Here is a 19,059-nt window from a genome sequence, read left to right on the forward strand (position 1 = left end):
AAACTTTCATAAATCCTGCCTCTTAGGATCTTCTCGATCAACTTACAAACACTGAAGTAAGACTCACTGGTCTATAATTTCCTGGGCTATCTCTACTCCCTTTCTTGAATAAAGGAACAGCATCTGCAACCCTCCAAACCTCCGGAACTGTTTCTGTCCTTAGTGATCATCACCAGAGGCTCAGCAAACGCCTCCCTTGCTTCCTACAGTAGCCTGGGGTACATCCTGTCTGGTCCTGGTGACTTACCCGACTTGATGCTTTCAAAAAGCTCCAGCACATCCTCTTCCTTAATATCTACCTGCTCAAGCTTTTCAGTCCGCTGCAAGTCATCCCTAGATTTGCCAAGATCCTTTTCCATAGAGAATACTGAATCAAAGTATTCATTAAGTACTGCTGCTATCTCCTCCAGTTCCATACACACTTTTCCACTGTCACATTTGATTTGTCCTATTCTCTCACGTATTATCCTCTCGCTCTTCACATACTTGTAGAATGCCTTGGGGTTTTCCTTAATTCTGCTCACCAAGGCCTTCTCATGGCCCCTTCTGGCTCTCCTAATTTCATTCTTAAGCTCCTTCCTGCTGTTTTATAATCTTTTAGGTCTCTATCATTACCTAGTTTTTAGAACCATTTGTAAGCTCTTCTTTTCTTTTGACTAGATTTACAACAGCCTTTGTACACCTTCTTTTCAGGTACACCTTCTTGTTAATGCAAATATCTAATCAGCCAATCATGTGACAGCAACTCAATGTATAAAAGCATGCAGACATGGTCAAGAGATTCAGTTGTAGTTCAGACCAAACACCAGAATGGGGGAAGACATCTGATGTAAATGAATTCAAGGTAGAATGATTATTGGTGCCAGAAGGGCTGGTTTGAGTATCTCAGAAACTGCTGACTTCCTGGAGTTTTTACGTACAGCAGTATCCAGAATTTACAGAGAACACTGTGAAAAATAACAAATAAAAACAGGATCTAGTGATCAACAATGGGTGAAAACACCTTGTTGATGAGAGAGGTCAGAGGAGAATGGCCGGACTGGTTCAAGCTGACAGGAAGGCAACAGTAATTTAAATAACCGCATGTTATAATAGCGGTGTACAGAAGAGCTCTCTGATTACACAACACATTGAACCTTAAGTGAATGGGCCACAGCAGCAAATGACCATGATCATACCGTCAGTGCCAAATTTATTTGTTACAGGAGATACCTAATAAACTGACCACTGAGTATAAATTTCCTTGCCTTAATCATAACTCGTAAATGGTTACATTAAAGATTCAAAGTGTGTTTATTATCAAAGTATGTATACAGAATACAGCTCTGGGATTTGTCCTCCTGCAGGCAACCACAAAACAAAGAAACACCATGGAATCCAGTCAAGAAAACATCAAACATCCAACAAGCAAGAAAAGAACAAACTGCACAACTGGCAAACAGAATGAGTGGACAACACAATATAAGACATCAAAACAGGAGTCCAGTAGCATTCAGTTTTGTTCAGTTCAGTGCTGCCCTGCTTGCCCACACAGAGCCATTATTCGCCAAAGCGACCCAGTCCAAATCGATCAATCAAAAAACACAGTGAACAATCTGAATGACCTACACAGACCATGGCTGAATTGTTGCTTGCAGTGCTGTATGATTTAATCCAGTGAAGTAGTCACCAAACATTTAAATAACTGGGCAAACATGAAATGCTCTGTTCAACTGACATAAAGCAAAAGGCAAGCATAGGAAGTCAGTCACATTGGGAAAATCACTGGGTTCTGAAACAAGATGTCTAAATCCATAGGACATTTGGCTCCCTGTTTTGTGGAATTAAGGGCAAGGATGCCCCTGACATTAAAAGTAAGTCTGATTCTGAAATGGCAAACTCTCCATGTATTTGAAAGAGAGAATATTGGCTGATTAATTAAATCTGGGCATACAGATAATGTTCTTAGAATATTTGATTTGGCTCCTGGAGAATCTTTGTGAAATCACAGACAAAAGTTCCCAGCCTTGAATCGAAGGAGTGTTCAAGTCATTGGGTATATTTACAGCACAGGTTGAAAGATTTGGGTTTAGTCAGGGCATGAAGGGATTTGGGAGGAAGGAAGGAGACTGGGGCTGAGAAAGAAATGGATCAGCCATGATGAAGTAGTTGATGGCCTAATTCTGCTCCTGTATTTTATGGTCTTAAGTTGGTGATGGTTTATCATTGTTACATGTAGCAAGGTACAATGAAAAGCTGATCTTGCATACTGTTCATACAGATCAGATCATTATACAGTGTACTGAGATGGAACAGGGTAAAACGATAAGTGTAAAAACTTCAGAGAAAGTGCAGTGCAGGTAAACAATAAAGTGCAAAGTCATAATGAGGTAGGTGGTGAGGAAGGGTTCCTCTTATCACACAAGAAATCTATTCAATAATGTGGTAACAGCAGGATAGAAGTTGTTCTTAAGCCTAGTGCAACATACTTTCAGGCTTTTGTATCTTCTTCCAGTTAGGTAGGAGAGAAGAGAGAATGTCTGGGGTACGTGAAGTCTTTGACCATGCTGGCTGCTTTATTGATGCAGTGAGCTGTATAAAGAAAGTCCATGAGGGGAAGCTGGTTTCCGTGATGTGTTGAGCTGTGTCACAATTCTCTGCAGTTGCCTGCGATTGCATGCAGAACAGCTGCCATAGCAAGCCACAATGCACCCAGAAAGAATTCCTTCTCGAGTGGATCAATAAAAATTGGTAAAGGTTGACGAAGACCCTTTCTTTTTAGTTAAGAAACTTTCAGCAACATGCTGGATGCACAAAGCAGCATCTGTGGAAAAGTACCCTTCATCAGAATTGGGAATTAACCTACCAAACTGTGATGTGGGAGAAAACTGCAGTTCCTGGAAGATACCATCACTATCACCAGGAGGATCTCCATCTTCCACATGTAAGGCTCCTATGATCAGAATGGAAGCTGGGGTGCCGGAGCTGTGAGGCGGCTACTTGCTGCACACATAACGAGTGCAAAGGCAAATTTGGCTACTCTCGTCCTTCTGTTCTATTGTTCCAATCAGATGAGTAGAGAACGTGGAAAAAGGGGCTGTCGCTCTGAAGTCCTGGTACACCAAAACACTGTTTGTATGGTGCCATGGGACATCTTGTGATGATTTGTGATGTTAAATATTTCACCATGGAGTTGGTCCCAGGGCAGGATTTGGACAGGAAAGGTGCTGGCCCAGTGCTTGTGTAATATTCAGAGTGCATGTGGGGTGGTGAAAGGCAAGAATAATCAAACCAGGAAGGGAACCGGGGATTGAGGCAATTATTAGACAATGAAGAGGCAGTGGGAGGAATGGAGAGGATGAGATTTTCTGGAGTTGGAGTTAGAGAACTCCATTGCTGATCTGTTCAGGATCTCAGAGGGACAGAACCTGGCCCTCAGTGACATTAGGGGTGATGGGGCTCATGGCAGTGTAGAGAGTATGTGGAACAGGAGAGAGTAGTGTAGCAATTAAAGGAAAGAATAGACCTTACCTGATAGGGATGCCAATCCAACATTCCAAAGACCTAGCTCTCCCAAGGGTGGCCAAGAAGAATCAATCCAGAGCCTACTTGGTCCCAATTTCACTACAATGATTCCAGACAAGAGCTGCTTGGGAAAAAGACATCATCCTAAGTAATAAGGCAGACATTGTGTCAGTATGTAGGGAAATCACGTCTAGAAGTGCCAAATTAAATTTGCAGAGTGATACAAATGGAAGTGGTCGTTAAAACAGTTCACTCTGAGAAGTAAATCAATTTTCAATAGCAAAATGCTGAGGGAAACAGAATAATGTGATAGATCAATTTTTAAAGTGCACTATTGTATTGATTCACCTTCTTTGTAAAAGCATAAACCTCTAATCTTTCTACATCAGAGTGCCAGTTATTTACCACGTCCTGCTGGATACTATTCCCTGGGTTTTGTTCCAAACCCAACCACTACCCAAGCTCCAGTCCCCCAGGTGTTTGGAATAAGCAGTTAATAAAAAGATCACAGCAGCTGTGACCTTCACAGATGGAGCTGAGCCAATCATGCTAAACATGCTTATACTATCCCCTACCATTTGTCACACTTCATTAATACACTCCCTGAAGAATCTCAGCTATTTTGCATGCAACTCTTTCATTGTTCACAGGATGTCAACAGAACGATCTTCTTCCTGGGCTGGCAAATTCTGCAGTCCACTGGTATCAGTGCTAAGCTTGGTTTATTGTTATTATGTGTCAAACCTGATTAAATAATCAGGAAAAGAAACTACATACTGGTAATATTCCATTATCCATGTATCAACAGTATTTACTGTTATTTCCCCTGCAGATTTGAAAACATACTTCCAATGTTGTAAATGTAATATCTGGAGCTGTGGTCCATAAACAACTGTTTTTACAATTTGCATATTATTCCTGGGATGAACCTATTAAGAAAACAATTCAACTTCTGAAAGTTCATATTGCTTGTTCTTGTTGAAGATGATCTGGAGTTGGATCTTAGAAGGATTCTGAAAAAGTTGTTCTTCAGCCATTTGACAGTATTGTCTACACTTCGAGGTCACACTATCACCAGCCAGCTCCAGTGGAAAGGTCAGATTGTTCAGATGCCCAACTCCAGAATCCAGAAACAGACGCTCTATTTTTAGCTCCATTATGGTAAGAGGCCAACAGATGGAAAAGATTATAGATGGTCTCAAAGGGTCCTTTGAGTATTGTAACAAACCCACTGACTCTCGAACCCATGATCATTGACAAAGAGGAAGAGAATGTGAGATGTCATTGAGAACCTCAGGTCCATTCATCTGAAGTCAGAGTAGGCAGAGAGGGGTGTGCACCATCTCCCTAACTGTCCACCCTATTAAGCACCTCCTGCCTCTGTGCTAGACCATGATCCTACGTTGGCCTCACCCCTCATATCAGAACGCACAACATGAGAAAATCTGCAGATGCTGAAAATCCAAACTAACCTACACAAAATGGTGGATGAACTCAACAGGCCAGACAGCATCTATAAAAGAGAGTGAACAGTTGACATTTTGGGCTGAGACCCTTCATCAGGACTGGAAAGGAAGGGAAGGTCATATTAAGAAGGAGAGAAGTGGGGAGAAGAACAAGATGACATAGTGATAGGTAAAACTGGGAGAGGGGAAGGGGGTGAAGTAAAGGGCTGGGAAGTTGATTGGTGAAAGAGATAAAGAGCTGGAGAAGGGGGAATCTGATAGAAGAAGACAGAAGATCATGGAAGAAACTGGAGCATCAGAGGGAGGTGATGGGAAGGTAAGCAGATAATGTGAGAGTGGGAAACATGAATGAGGAATGGTGAAGGGGGGGGGGGTGCAATTACCATGTCCAAAAAGTCAATGTTCATGCCATTGGGTGAGGGCTATCCTGACAGATTCAAAATGTTGCTCCTCCTACCTGAGAGTGGCCTCATCGTGGCAGTAGAGGAGGGCATGGACTGACATATCGGAATGGGAAGTAGAATTGAAATGAGTGGCCAATGGCCACCAGTCACCAGAAGATCCCACTTTTTGGGGCAGACAGAATGAAAGTGCTTGGCAAAGCGGTCTTCCAATCTGCATCAGGTCTCACCAATATACAGGAGGCCACTCCAGTAGCACCAGATACAGTAGGGGACTCCAACAGACCTGCAGGTGAAGTGTTACCTCACCTGGATGGACTGTTTGGGGCCCTGAATGTTGGTGACAAGGAGATGTAGGGGCAGATGTGGCATTTGTTCAGTTTGCAAAGTTAAGTTCCAGAAAGGAGATCAGTGGTGAGGGACAAGTGGACAAGGGAGTCATGTAGGAAGCAAATCCCTGTGGAAAGTAGGGGGAGGGAAAATATGATTTTCATTCAAGAGCTACTGAGGTGTCCCCCTTCTACAAAGAAAGGGACTGTCTTTCCTCTATCATCAACACTGCCCTCACCTACATCTATTCCATTACGTGCACATCTGCTCTCACCCCATTCTCCCTCTGCCAACTGATAGGGTTTCTCCTATCCTCACCTATCACAGCACTAACCTTTGTGTCCAGCCTATAATTCTCTGTAACTTCCACCATCTCCAATGGGATCTCACCACCGAGCACATCTTTCTCTCCCTCCCCCTGCCTTCTGCTTTCCACAGTGACTTGCTCCCTATGCAACTCCCTTGTCCATTCATCCCTTCCCACTGCTCTCCCTCCTGACATTTACCCTTGCAAGCCGAATAAGTGCCATACCTTCCCCTATACCTCCCTCACTACCATTCAAGGCCCTAAACAACCCTTTCAGGTGCTGTAGCACTTCACCTGTGGGTCTGTTGGAGTCACCTACTATATCCGATGCTCCTGGTTTGTCTTCCTGTATATCGGTGAGATCCGACGTAGATTGGGAGACTGCTTCATCAAGCACCTCCGCTCCAGTCTCCTGGTGGCCACTCATTTCAATTCTACTTCCCATCCCCATTCTATCACGTCAGTCCAAGCCCTCCTCTACTGCCACAATGCTGTCACACTCAGGTTGGAGGAACACACAGTTTACATGCTGTCTGTGTTCTCCAACCTGATAACATGAACACCGATTTCTCAAACTTCCGGTAATTGCCTCCACTTCCTCTCCTTCACCATTCTCTATCCCCGTTTCTCTCTCTCACCTTATCTTCTTACTTGCTCAGCTCCCTCTGGCATTCCTCCCACTTCCCTTTCTTCCATGATCTTCCATGCTTTCCTGTCAGATTCCTCCTTCTCCAGCCCTTTATCTCTTTCACCAATCAATTTTGCAGCTTTTTACTACACCCTCTCCCTCGCTCCCAGTTTCACCAATCGACTGTCACCTTGTACTTCTTCCTTCCCTCCCCTACCTTCTTACTCTGACTCCTCCCATCCTTTCCAGTCCTGATGACAAGTATTGGCCTGCAGGGTCAACTGTTCACTCTTTTCCATAGATGCTGCCCGGTCTGCTGAGCTCCTTCAGCATTTTGTGTGTGTTGGTCAGAACAGATAGAGCTGATGTACAAATCACATTTAACTCTGAGGGTCTCCCAGAGAAGTACTCAGTACATAATTTATTGACCTGTATTTATTTAATCACACTGATGCCACAACCCCTTCAGTGCCATTTTAAATCCAATCAATTAAAATCCTTAAAGTACAAACAAGCTGGATGAACTCAGCAGGTCGGGCAGCATCCGTTGAAATGAGTAGTCAATGTCTCGGCCTGAAACACTGACTGCTCATTTCAATAGATGCTGCCCGACCTGCTGAGTTCATCCAGCTTGTTTGTACGCCTTGATTTGACCACAGCATCTGCGGTATACTTTGTGTTTAAAATCCTTAAAGTGTTGCATTTGATGTAGTACAAATGTTCTAATAATCACACGAGGTTTGCTACAAAGAAAGCAAAGACACTTGCTCTATGGCTATGGTATAGAAGATGTGCTGAATCAACAAATTAGCAAATATTATAATAATGCAGCACTGATAATGAAATATCTAGCCTTATAATTACTGTATTTGCAGAACTATTTACTAATCAGGTGATAAAATGCTGTTAATTTTATCTTTTCCTCTTCCAAGACCTGTTACTAGCATCTTCTTCTGAAACCCTGTCCTGCTGAATTCATGGGAAAAAACTTCAGAGACATGGTACAGTGTGATGCTACCATACAGCATAATTAGTGCTACAATCCAGGAACAAATATATAAGCAGTAATTCTTGCTGGTATTGATGACCTGCTGAGAGCAAGAGCTGTACGCTGCTTGTTTGACAAGATTCTGGTCAAACTAACCGAGCTCCATGTGTGAGATCAGCACCAAAGCAGTTCCATGAACAGTTCCCCTTGTCCCCCAGTATCAAAACCATTGTCATAAGGGGACAAAAGGCTGGACCCAAGTGCAGGACACAGGCACTTAAGTACTAGGGGCAGGACAGGAACAACTAAATGAGAGACAAGACATGGAGACCGTGGTGTGCATGAGGGACGTGACATTCAAGGTGATGCTGGGGTTCCGACAGAGTCTTAGAGTTCAGGCAGGTGGGAGGATCCCAGAGTTCAGGCAAGGCAGGATCTCAGAGTTCACTGGGCAGGCCAAATAACTCCTGGGCAGGGCCCAGACCTCCCAGGCAGGAACACAGGGGCCTGAGCAGGTCCCAGGGCACAGGGCAGGTTAGGGCAGAACCCATCAGCAGCAAGGGATGGAAAGGGGCAAAGTCCCCCACCAGGCAACAGCAGTCAAGCCAGGCTTACCCGACAGAGGCAAGGGATAGGAAGGGAACTAGGTCCAGGGTGACTGCCAAACTTGTTCAAAGAACTCATCTTTAACAAGGAGGAACTCCAAGGCAACCAGATGAACAAGACAAACCCCAACTCCACTCAGCCCCAGAACCCCCTATATACACCGCCAGCCGATGGACATCAGGGTCGCCTCCTTGAGCCCCAAAAAGCCACAGTGATCCACAGGTGGGATGGCTACAAGACCAAGAGTCTGGAGTCCACGGACCAGATCAGGAACCAGAATGCAGGTTCTGGACCGGACCATAACAATCATTCTCTCTCAGTGGTGCAGAAATCCCCATCAGAAATAATAGTATTATTTTATTTATTATTTATTTATCTATTTATTTAGAGATACAGCATGGTAACAAGCCCTTCCAGCCCAACTTGCATGCGCTACGCGATTACATCCATGTGACCAATTAACCTATTAACCCGGGTGTCTTTGGAATAGTTTTCAGAAATGTCTTTAAACCATTTACGCACTGTAAAAATGTAAGGTAAATTTCTGCAATAGGCCTTTAACCACTCCGAATGGGATAGAAATTTGAATATTTAACCTATTGAACATGGCTCAGAAACTTAGCCCAAAATCTCCATGACTTGGAAAAAGTTTTTGCATTGATGCATCTCTTGGATATAATTAACAAAGCAAATTATCAACACATGTTGGTATTGTTTCACAGGAGCATGCACACCTAGAAAACTTGAAGTCAAAAAACAGCATTGAAAAATTAGTTGACTAAAATGATTGAACATAGTTGAGGTACTATCCACCACTTCAATGTTCTTTTGCACTGGATCAGTCATGGTCAAGTGATAGTTTCTCTCAAATATTTCATCCAGATAAAGTCATACAAATAAGCTCAATAGACGAAAGCTTAAAATGTATTACTAGAAATGGAGCTTCCAGTAAAATATCTTTGTTCAGAAATATAATATCAAAATATTATTTATCAACAAAGAAAGGTGGACATTCTCATATCATCTGCTGTAGCATAAAATGCTAAATTAAGGTTCAATTTGGTCCTCTAACATAAAGGACTTACCCAAGAAAAATTAGCAGGCTGGTGGTGTAGTGGCATCAGTGCTGGACTTCAGAGCAAAGGCTGCTGAGTTCAAATCCAGCCGGCTCCCTTGCATGCTTTCCATCTGTGAAAGCTCAGATGCATTAAAACAAGAAAGCCTGCTAAAAAAAAAATGCTGTCACGATGGCGTCCTGATGACTCCATTTGGAATTAAGGGCTTTCTTCTTCAAGAAAAATTATTTAGTTCCATCAGGAATCGGTGATGTTCAAATCAAATTGTAACAGAAAAATCACTTTTCAATGACATTTTACTCTGTTAAAAAAAATACTGCGCTATTAATTTTTTAGGCAAGGAGGTTTACAAGAGGTTTGGTTGTCTGAGGGACTAATTAAACTAACTGAAAGAGAGCACATACCTCAATCTTTTTCATTTTTGAAACTAAGAATCTTGAAAAAATAAAACGTGTTTCTGCCAACATTATTCTTGGCAAATTGTCCACAAGGAAGTGGGCAAGTATGTCATCTGCACCTTGAGGGCATCGTGTGGTCGGATTGAAACTGCAGTGTATTTTAGTGTGATTTCCCTGATGCAATTCACAGTGGTAGACATTTGACAAGGTACCCCATGCAAGGCTTATTGAGAAAGTAAGGAGGCTTGGGATCCAAGTGGACCTTGGTTTGTGGATCTAGAACTGGCTTGCCCACAGAAGGCAAAGAGTGGTGATAGACGGGTCATATTCTGAATGGAGGTCAGTGATCAGTGGTGTGCCTCAGGGATCTGTTCTGGGACCTCTTCTCTTTGTGATTTTTATAAATGACCTGGATAAGGAAGTGGAAGGATGGGTCAGTAGATTTGCTGACGACACAAAAGTTGGGGGAGTTGTGGATAGTGTAGAGGGCTGTCAAAGGTTACAGAGGGACTTTGATATGATGCAAAACTGAGCTGAGAAGAGGCAGATGGAGTTCAACCCAGATAAGTATGAGATGGTTCATTTTGGTGGGTCAAATATGATGGCAGAATATAGTATTAATGGTAAAACTCTGTGGAGGATCAGAGGGATCTTGGGGTCCGAGTACAAAGACACTCAAAACTGCTGCTCAGGTTGTCTCTATGGTTAAGAAGGTATACAGTGCATTGGCCTTCATCAATTGTGGGATTGAGTTTAAGAGCCTAGAGGTGATGTTGCAGCTGTATAGGACCCTGGTCAGACCCCACTTGGAGTACTGTGCTCAGTTCTGGTTGCCTCATTACAGGAAGGATGTGGAAACCATAGAAAGGCTGCAGAGGAGATTTACAAGGATGTTGCCTGGATTGGGGAGAATGTCTTGGGAGAATAGGCTGAGTGAACTTAGCCTTTTCTCCTTGGAGCGATGGAGGATGAGAGGTGACCTGATAGAGGTGTATAAGATGATGAGTGGCATTGATCGTGTGGATAGTCAGAGGCTTTTTCCCCGGGGCTGAAATGGCTAATACGAGAGGGCACATTTTTAAGGTGCTTGGAAGCAGTTACAGAGGAGATGTCAGGGGTAAGTTTTTTACACAGAGTGGTGAGTACGTGGAATGGGCTGCTGGCAATGGTGGTGGAGGCAGATACAATAGGGTCTTTTAAGAGACTCCTGAATAGGTGCATGGAGCTTAGAAAAATAGGGGGCTTTGGGTAAACTAGGTAATTTCTAAAGTAAGTACATGTTTGGCACAGCATTGTAGGCTGAAGGCCCTGTATTGAGCTGTAGGTTTTCTACATTTCTATGTTACTGCTCATACTGTTGAGGGTTCACTGTTAAATAGAGGTGAGAGAAGATGATAGTGACCTTTCAGAATTCACGGTAAAACATTGAAACAGTAACATCTCTCATCGGGTAATTAGGAAAGGATGGAGGAGACTATCAAAACCACTTGGTAGTCTGTCTCACCACTAGATGCTTAAACAAAAGCCTTGCATGGCTAGTGGTGTGAAGGACCCTGCCTCTTGCATAGAAGGAGTTTCAGTCGCACTACTGAATCCCCTCAACATGGCGGGTCATATAACTCATGTGGACTCAGTGCTTACCATGATGTTCCAGAGATGGATGCAGTGGTCCTTGTTGTAGTTCATCTCAAACAGTTTATTTAAGATAGAACTCTGTGCTCTAACGGTTGTCCTCTGGATGCATACTGAGAATCAGCAGTAGCATTGCCATTATGGTTCCAATATTACCTTCCTACTTAGTAGTGGTAACCTTAGTGTGTCTACTTATCACTCCCCAGCTGTCGCCTCTTTCATCACCCCCTCTCCCCCACCAGACTCTTTCTTCCTTTTTTAGTCTGCCCTCCTCTATCATCCACACGTCTTTCTCCACCCCTCCCACTCATTATCTGGATCAATCTGCTCATCATTCCTCAGTCCACCTATGACCCCTGTCGTACCATTCCACTTCTCTTTATACTGACTATGTCTCCTCAGTCCTGATGTAGGGTTTTAACCGAAACTATTGACAATTCCTCCCATCCACTCCCCCCCCCCACCCCCATAGATACTGCTTAACCCATTAAGGTCTTCCAGCACCCGTTTGTGGCTATGTATTCCAGCATCCTCGGCCTGTCTTCAATACATCGGTCTTGCAGCGTAAGGACATACAACACATTAAATGCTGGAGGAACTCAGCAGGACATGTGGCCTGTATGGAGGGGAATAAATAGCTGATGTTTCAGGCCATGTAAGGAGATGTTCATAAGTGAATACTGCCAACCAGCACATTGTAAGAGGGAGAGTACATGGTGAGGAACACACTAAAGCTGTTAAGTTTCTGTGTGTAAGAGCCAGTCCAGGGTACTGACAGCACTGGACTTTGAGAGGGTGGGCCTTGTGTAACATCCCTCACAAGCATTTTCTTGCTGAAATGTAGCTTGTCAGTGAATATATTGCATTGCTTGGTAGGGTAACGTGTCCTAAAAGCATGGTTGTGCAGCTCATGAGAAGATTTATGGGAAACTTATTTTTGAAAGGAAGGACGGGCCTTCTCACAGTACATAGACTCAAGGGATCACCACAGGTGCAGACTTAACAAGGCAACAGACGAGTAGCCAGGTGACGTGGTGGAGGGACATGGCTTTGACCATGTTTGTAGCTAAAGCAAAGAGGATGCTGGTTGGTGTGCTAACAGGGCAGAAGTAACTGAAACAGTAGTGGACTGTTTTTCTGTGTGACCCTGAGATCACAATCGGGTCACGTGTGTCCTGGATATGCTCCCAAATGGGCTGAAGATTCCAGAGCAGATATGGATAGTTCCTGGGCTTGGCAGGGCAGTGGGATTAATTTTAGATTACTTCAGCAAAGAGCAGCAACAGCGACAGGGGGAAGCATACTGCCCCCACACCCCTCCCTGTCACCCCCTTTGGTGTAGTCATCTATATTAAATAAAGAATAAAAAGCCGTTGAAGCTAGTGCTAACAGCCAGTGCAATCTGATGCAGATGTGGAATGTAACACCAAGTGTTTGTTGTCAGTACCCCATAATAAAGCAAAGCACCCGCTCAGCCCTGCAAAGGACGCGATTAATAAAGCTTCAACACCCACACCTCTCCTCCGCACCAATCCTCGCACACCTGCGACCCCCGCGCTCTCCGCCTTTGCCCAAGGGCTCCGCTTGGCCAATGGGAAGGCGCGGCGCGGCGCGGTCACGAGCCGCCCGGGGGGTCCGCGCGCGCTAAATGTGGCCGCGCGCCGGGTGTGCGCGCATTGCTCCAGGCGAGAGCGTAGGGGCTGGTAGTGGTACTCGCTCGTGGTCGCAGGTAAGGGAAGGTGAGCGGCGACGGCAGCTGTCTGCTGCTTTTGGTTAGGGCGTCGTGCTTTTTGTCTTCTCAGAATGTGTTGCGAACGTCTGGGTATAAAATATTAATGTAAAGAGGCCATGCCATAGGTATAACATTTATAATTACTGCAGGAAAAGTTATATTTCATGAGGGCACGACTATTAGTTACCGATTATTAATTTTACTACTTTGGTTACTCGGGAGGAGTAGTCAGTCCTTTACAAGTTCAGAGCAAGCTGATCATAATTATAACAATGGCAGGTTCATTTTTAGCGTTTCATTGACTTTTTTAGTTCTTTGTAATTGAGTTGCTGTTACAGATTTCTCCCAAGAAGATCTGGGTTGCGCAGGAAAATGTTGGTGTGAGACTGTTTGGGGAGCATTTTTCTTTCAAACAGCGCAAAACATCAACTGACACTATTAATGGAACAATTTCATGACTTTGATGGGATGAAAGTTCCAACTCAGTAACCTTCCTCAAGCAAGGGTATCGTTTCTCTCAGCAAGGTATGAAGGAATGTCTCTGGGGACAGAGATGCAGCTGATCCAAATTCACTGCTGGGTTCTCTTTCCATTCTTTTCCAAAGAAGGAAAGCCAGCAGTGTCAGGGTCTAAAATTGTGATCCCCTCCTACAGATGTCCTGTCCTCTTCCCACCAATGCAACTCACTCTACCTCATTCCCAGCCCCACCAACCTCAATATGCCCTGTTTATCAGTAAACACAAATTCCAACCTTTGACTTAACGTGCGTCTTTAACTCTCCCAGCTGTGCTTTAGTTCTATCTATTGCAGTATAGATGTGATAGTACCATGCACAAAATCATAAGAAGCATTATTAATGAACTTTATTGTTGCATAATGCACTGTCTTAAAAAATGAATGGTAAATGCCAGTCTTGCTGGCAAGGCTGAAATCCCGTGAAAGGATTTTAAAAATTATTTTACTGTGCAGATTTTTCTTCAATTTTGCAAGATATTGAACATTAAATAGCATACATTCTTTAATGGATTTTTCTGTTTTTGGTGTGCATTTTAAATATTTTTTTCATATAACTTGCCAAAGCCTACAGCATATTCATTTCCAGAATGTGTGTTTGTTGACTGAACATCTGGATAAGTTACTAGCCTGGAGGGCTGCTTAAAAATCCTTGTCACCACATTTGGCTTCTGAGATCTATTGCATTCCCTCATGTGATCTCTGCCTTCAGAAAATAGTCAAATAAGCACCACAAGGCTCTGGCTTGGACTGTAAGCCCTAAATCTGATTTCTTAAAGAAGAGAAAGCACCAAACACTGTGAAGCTTCTATATGTCAAATGATGCGTGCTGGGATCATGTTGTACTGGCAAGCAGAAATGCCAAAACAAACATAACAATTGAAGTATATGAAAAGATAATTGTTGCTGCACTACTTGATGCGCATCAAGCTGTAACATCATAGTGCTATAAGTCTTGTCTACCCCTCTAGTGGCACGAGGCTCCTGAGTGGGAACCTGGCATAAACCCCTGCCCTTCATTTTATCTCTATCCTCGTTGTCCCTTGATCTGAGATCTGGGGTAGAGTGGAGCAGGAGCTGATGGTGTTGGGCAAGCAGGGGTGAACTGTGAGTTGTACAACACTCTGTTGCGAGGCTCGGCTGTGCCCTGGGTGCATGGTGTGTGGCCCCATTGCTGTGGACTGACAGAACGTGCTCCACAGTGTTGGATCCTTCTGCTTCTGTGCTCCAAAGGCTCATTGTAATTCAATGCAGCACAAAACCTGTTCAAGTAGTTTTTAATAAATGTTGCAAGTATGGGAAAAACAAGAAAGAGATACCAAGTCATCTCATACTCTGACTAGATAGCGATAACAAAGTTCCAGTGAAAACTTGTCTATAAAATAGCCAAGTGGTATGCTGAAGCAATTTTTCTGTAATTATTGGAAAACTCACTAAACAATTACACGTATATAGGTCATTATAGAAAAATGCAAGAAAACATAGGGAAGTTTAACTACCAGAGAAAAATTAGTTCTATACTCCAATCCAACAACAACCTTCAGGTTTCTCAGTGTTTATTTATGACAATTGCCAGCCATGGAGAAAACCTCTGCCCGTGCACCCAAAGAGAGAGGCAGACAGCAGCTTCTATCATACCTCACTGAAGTGACAAGAGATTGTACGTCAGTGTGTTTACACATGAAGAGGAGATGCCACTCCTAGTAGTGGGCCACGCAGATCCAATACCTGGAAGTCTTACGGCTTTGGTGGCACACTCCAGGCGGCAACAGGGTCACTTTTAGAGCTTCATTGTGGCAAGAATACCAGCAGAGGGCTGAGTCCTCGAGCTGATTCCTAGCACAGCAGGGTGCAGCAACAGGTCAGGAGAGCACCGAGTTTGCACCCAGTTCTTTGTACAACAGTGCACTTCTGTGTGTACATGGCTTCTTTCAGCGCTGGTTCCAGAAGTATCCTCATTCCTTGGATGAACTGAATTTAAATCCATTTACTTTTGACATCTGTCACACAACGTGAGGGAATAAAGATCTTTGCATTATGACTCTGTCACAGTATATAGACATATGAATTTATCAGTCTATGGCATGTAGAAAGAAGCTGTCCCATTGACTGTTGGTCCTGGTTAAGTGAGTGTTAAGTGAGGTACATTGTGTAATGAAGGATTGTTGTCCCCTTTGGGTTAATGTTAGGCTACTGGGAGTACCTACTGACTCTTGTTCAGTACTTGTGGGACTCTTTATTGATGTTGGACTACTTCTGATGGAGCCCTCAATACCCACTGACCCAATGGAATTTATGGAGGTACAGCAAAAGAAATTAGTTCCCGTTTAGCAGTGCTTCAGATTTTATCCTTTATGTTCTGGAAGCCTCCTGTAATTGTCAAATGTCAAGCATGTTTGTTTAAATATGTTGATGGCCCAAATTCTGCTTCAATGACTTGCAGTCTAAAACAGACATCATCTTAATAATGATTATTTCTAGACACCTTGGGAAAGTTGGATTATCCTGTATATACTTTGGAATTAAGGGAGGTGCAGCCCAGCACACGGTTATTATTCCAAGTTGCTTTGTAGTTAAGCTCAGCACTTCCAACGAATGGCTGCTCCTGGTTCACATCAGACTCCATCCAGCAGCCATTTGGATATAGCGGTGTAGAGATATGGCCAAGAGAGGGTCTTTGCTCCATGACACCCATCAAATAATTATCTATGCCAATTTCTTTCTCAGGTGGCAGGGTGGAGATGCACCTCTACCAAAGGAGGTGTAGGATGCTCCTTCCCTCCATTAGCCTGCAGGTCACCCTTGGGCAAGGTGAGGCATCAGCTTAGCTCCCCTGATCAGGGTCACTTGAAGCCATGGGAGCAGGTGGTGGATGGTCATATGAGCAGCTGGTGCATAGCACAATCCTGGTTATGCCTTGTTATCCTGGTTAACCACTTATGCCAGGCAGACAGTCTCTGAAGAGTATTCATAATGGCTGGAGTCATTTGTCCTGCAAAGACACTGCCCAGAAGAAGGCAGTGGCAAACAGGTTCTGTAGAAAAATTTGCCAAGAACAATCATGGTCAAGACCATGATCACCCACATCATATAATATGGCACATGAAGAAGATGATGATGAATTCCTTTTACCAGTACTTGGCCAATAGCTTTCCACTCCTTGGTGATAGTTCAATGTTGTACGATTGCCTGCCTCCACTATATCTTCAACCTATGTGTTTCAAATTCTAACCATCTTTTAGGTGGAAAAAATTCCCTTTTCTGATCTACTCTAAATTTCTTGCCCTTTATTCTGAGCCTGCACCCTCTAGTTTTAGGTACCTCATCCATGGAGAAATTCTATTATCTGTCCCATCTACGCTCCTCGTAACTTTTTATACATCTATGAGGTCTCTCCTCTGATACCTGCACTTCATAGAAAACAATCATGGCCTATCCAGACTTCCTTCATGACTGAAAATCTCCATCCCAGACAGCATGCTGGCTAACCTTCATATAGAAGCATCTCTTTGGAAAGATCATTGTGCACAAAGATCTACCTTTGCTAACAGCTCAAAGTACATTTTGCAAATTATCTCACTTGATCTCCATTTCAACACAGGAAAAAAATAAGAACTTAGTGGTAAGCACTAGCAGGTATGCACTTGGCAAGATAAAGTGAAAGATATAATTCTGATGCAGTAGGAAGAGACCTGAAATAATTGGAAAAAAGTTAGTTGAGAGAATGGTTAAAAAGCCAGAAGGGGTCCTGTGCCAAAAACATTGCAAAAGTTTGTAATAAAACTGCTCCATTCAAAGCATTTCATCAAATTCATGTCACAACACATTAGCAAAGATTGAAACCTTGGCAAGGGTGCAGGAAAGAATCATTTGATTCTTGGGACTTCAGCTACAGTTTGGAGAGGCAAGTTATAATGGTGGAGACCTGCCTTGTTGCATTGAGAAAGGAGCAGCTCAATACTTTATTGCCATAGCTTCTTCTGTGCAATGTGTACAAGTTGGAGATGGTTTTGCCATCAACTAGATGCTCTAAAATGTTACAGCCCAGGAAACCTCCATTGATTTTTGCTTGATCTCTGTTGGCATGGAACTTAACAACTATATTCCTTGTGAAAAACGCACACATTTATCATCCTATAACCTTGCTTTTAGAAATGTTACCTCATATCAAACTAGACAGATGTTAAATGACATCAGCAGTGAGCAGTAACCGTCTGAATGAACTGCCTGCAGAGCAGATGTTCAAGTTGAATTTTATTGTCATTCCAGCATACACATGTATATGGCTAAACAAAAATGTGTTCCTCTAGAACAACTTTTCTAAACCGTTTTGTCCTGGAGGAACCCTTGAAATAATTTTCAGGTCTCTGGGAACTCCTACATAAAAATTATTATATCTACAGCTCACTAAGTTAGTGTGATCACTAAGCTGTAGATATAATAATCCAAAAATAATTGTCAATGCTCTTTTGAGTAGAGAATGAATCTCTAGCCACCCTTTCTTGGAAAAAAAATGGGTTGTTAAGCTTTGCTTATCTTTCTTGAAATTGATCTCTTTCTTTCTCTTTCGTAAATCTTAAATACTCAAGAGACAAACATCATAAATTTCTGTTTTCAGTATGACTCGAGACTTTCTGAAATCCTTCCTCACTTTCAAGCCCAAGAAGCAATGGAAGCATTTCAAGATTTTCTTTTGCAACGCAATTTTCCCAAAGAATCCATTTCCTTTTAAATCCAAGAATCCTCTTCAAAGCACTCAGCAATACCTGGGCGACTATTTTCTTGAAAGTATTCTTGCAATTCACCTTTCAGCACAAACACCTTGTTGAGAACTCTTCCTCTGCTAGGCCACCAGATTTCTGTACATCGCAGGAGATTAGTGTGCTCTTTGTCAGATTTTTCACAAAGTTTTTTTAAACATTCTTGAGCAAGTTGATCTTTGCTTAATAACATTAACATTTTAATAGCATCATCCAGAACCTTTTTCGTTTCATCCCCAAGAGCTTTTAACATCAGCACCTCTCTGTGAGGAAAGCACTATGTTATGACAATGTCAGGAATTTTTTACAGGAGAAACAAAACCCCTCATGGAGTCAACCTTTGATGGGGCTCCATCAGTACAGATGCCAATACAGTTCCTCCAAGACGGACCTTTTTGTTTCCAGATATGGAAACAAAACATTAAATATACCTTGGTCTTTGCTTGTTTTGGGTAGCTCTTTGCAACAGAAAAGTTCTTTAATTTCTCCATAATTTACAAATCTTACAAATGCTAAATATGGCATTTATGGATGAAATCTTTTGACTCCTCAAACTGGATTGAGAAGTGGTTGGTTTTCATTTTAATCCACAAGACTACTTTGGCATCGTGTGACATGTCATCAATACATCAACTCACCGTACTGTTTGAGAGTGAAACCTTTTCAATTTTTCATACTGATTGTCCTAACACAGGGGTTAATAAACTATTATTTTAA

At 42.9% G+C, this 19,059-nt stretch overlaps 1 protein-coding gene across 4 annotated transcripts in view; it reads left to right on the forward strand.

Annotated features, from left to right (window-relative positions):
* The first annotated feature begins 12,957 nt into the window (after window positions 1-12,957).
* The window catches only part of LOC132403851 (troponin T, cardiac muscle isoforms-like), a 46,881-nt gene continuing 40,779 nt past the window's right edge, over window positions 12,958-19,059 (forward strand). Inside the window, exon 1 of one of the 4 annotated variants that reach the window (XM_059987588.1) lies at window positions 12,958-13,065. In XM_059987588.1, coding sequence (XP_059843571.1) covers window positions 12,985-13,065 — 81 coding nt within the window. In that variant the 5' untranslated portion in view covers window positions 12,958-12,984. Of the gene's footprint in view, window positions 13,076-19,059 lie in introns of all 4 variants that reach the window. The other 3 variants (XM_059987587.1, XM_059987590.1, XM_059987589.1) reach the window with 3 other exon arrangements.

The sequence above is a fragment of the Hypanus sabinus genome, chromosome 13, assembly GCF_030144855.1.
Source record: "Hypanus sabinus isolate sHypSab1 chromosome 13, sHypSab1.hap1, whole genome shotgun sequence".
Taxonomy (NCBI): Eukaryota; Metazoa; Chordata; class Chondrichthyes; order Myliobatiformes; family Dasyatidae; genus Hypanus; species Hypanus sabinus.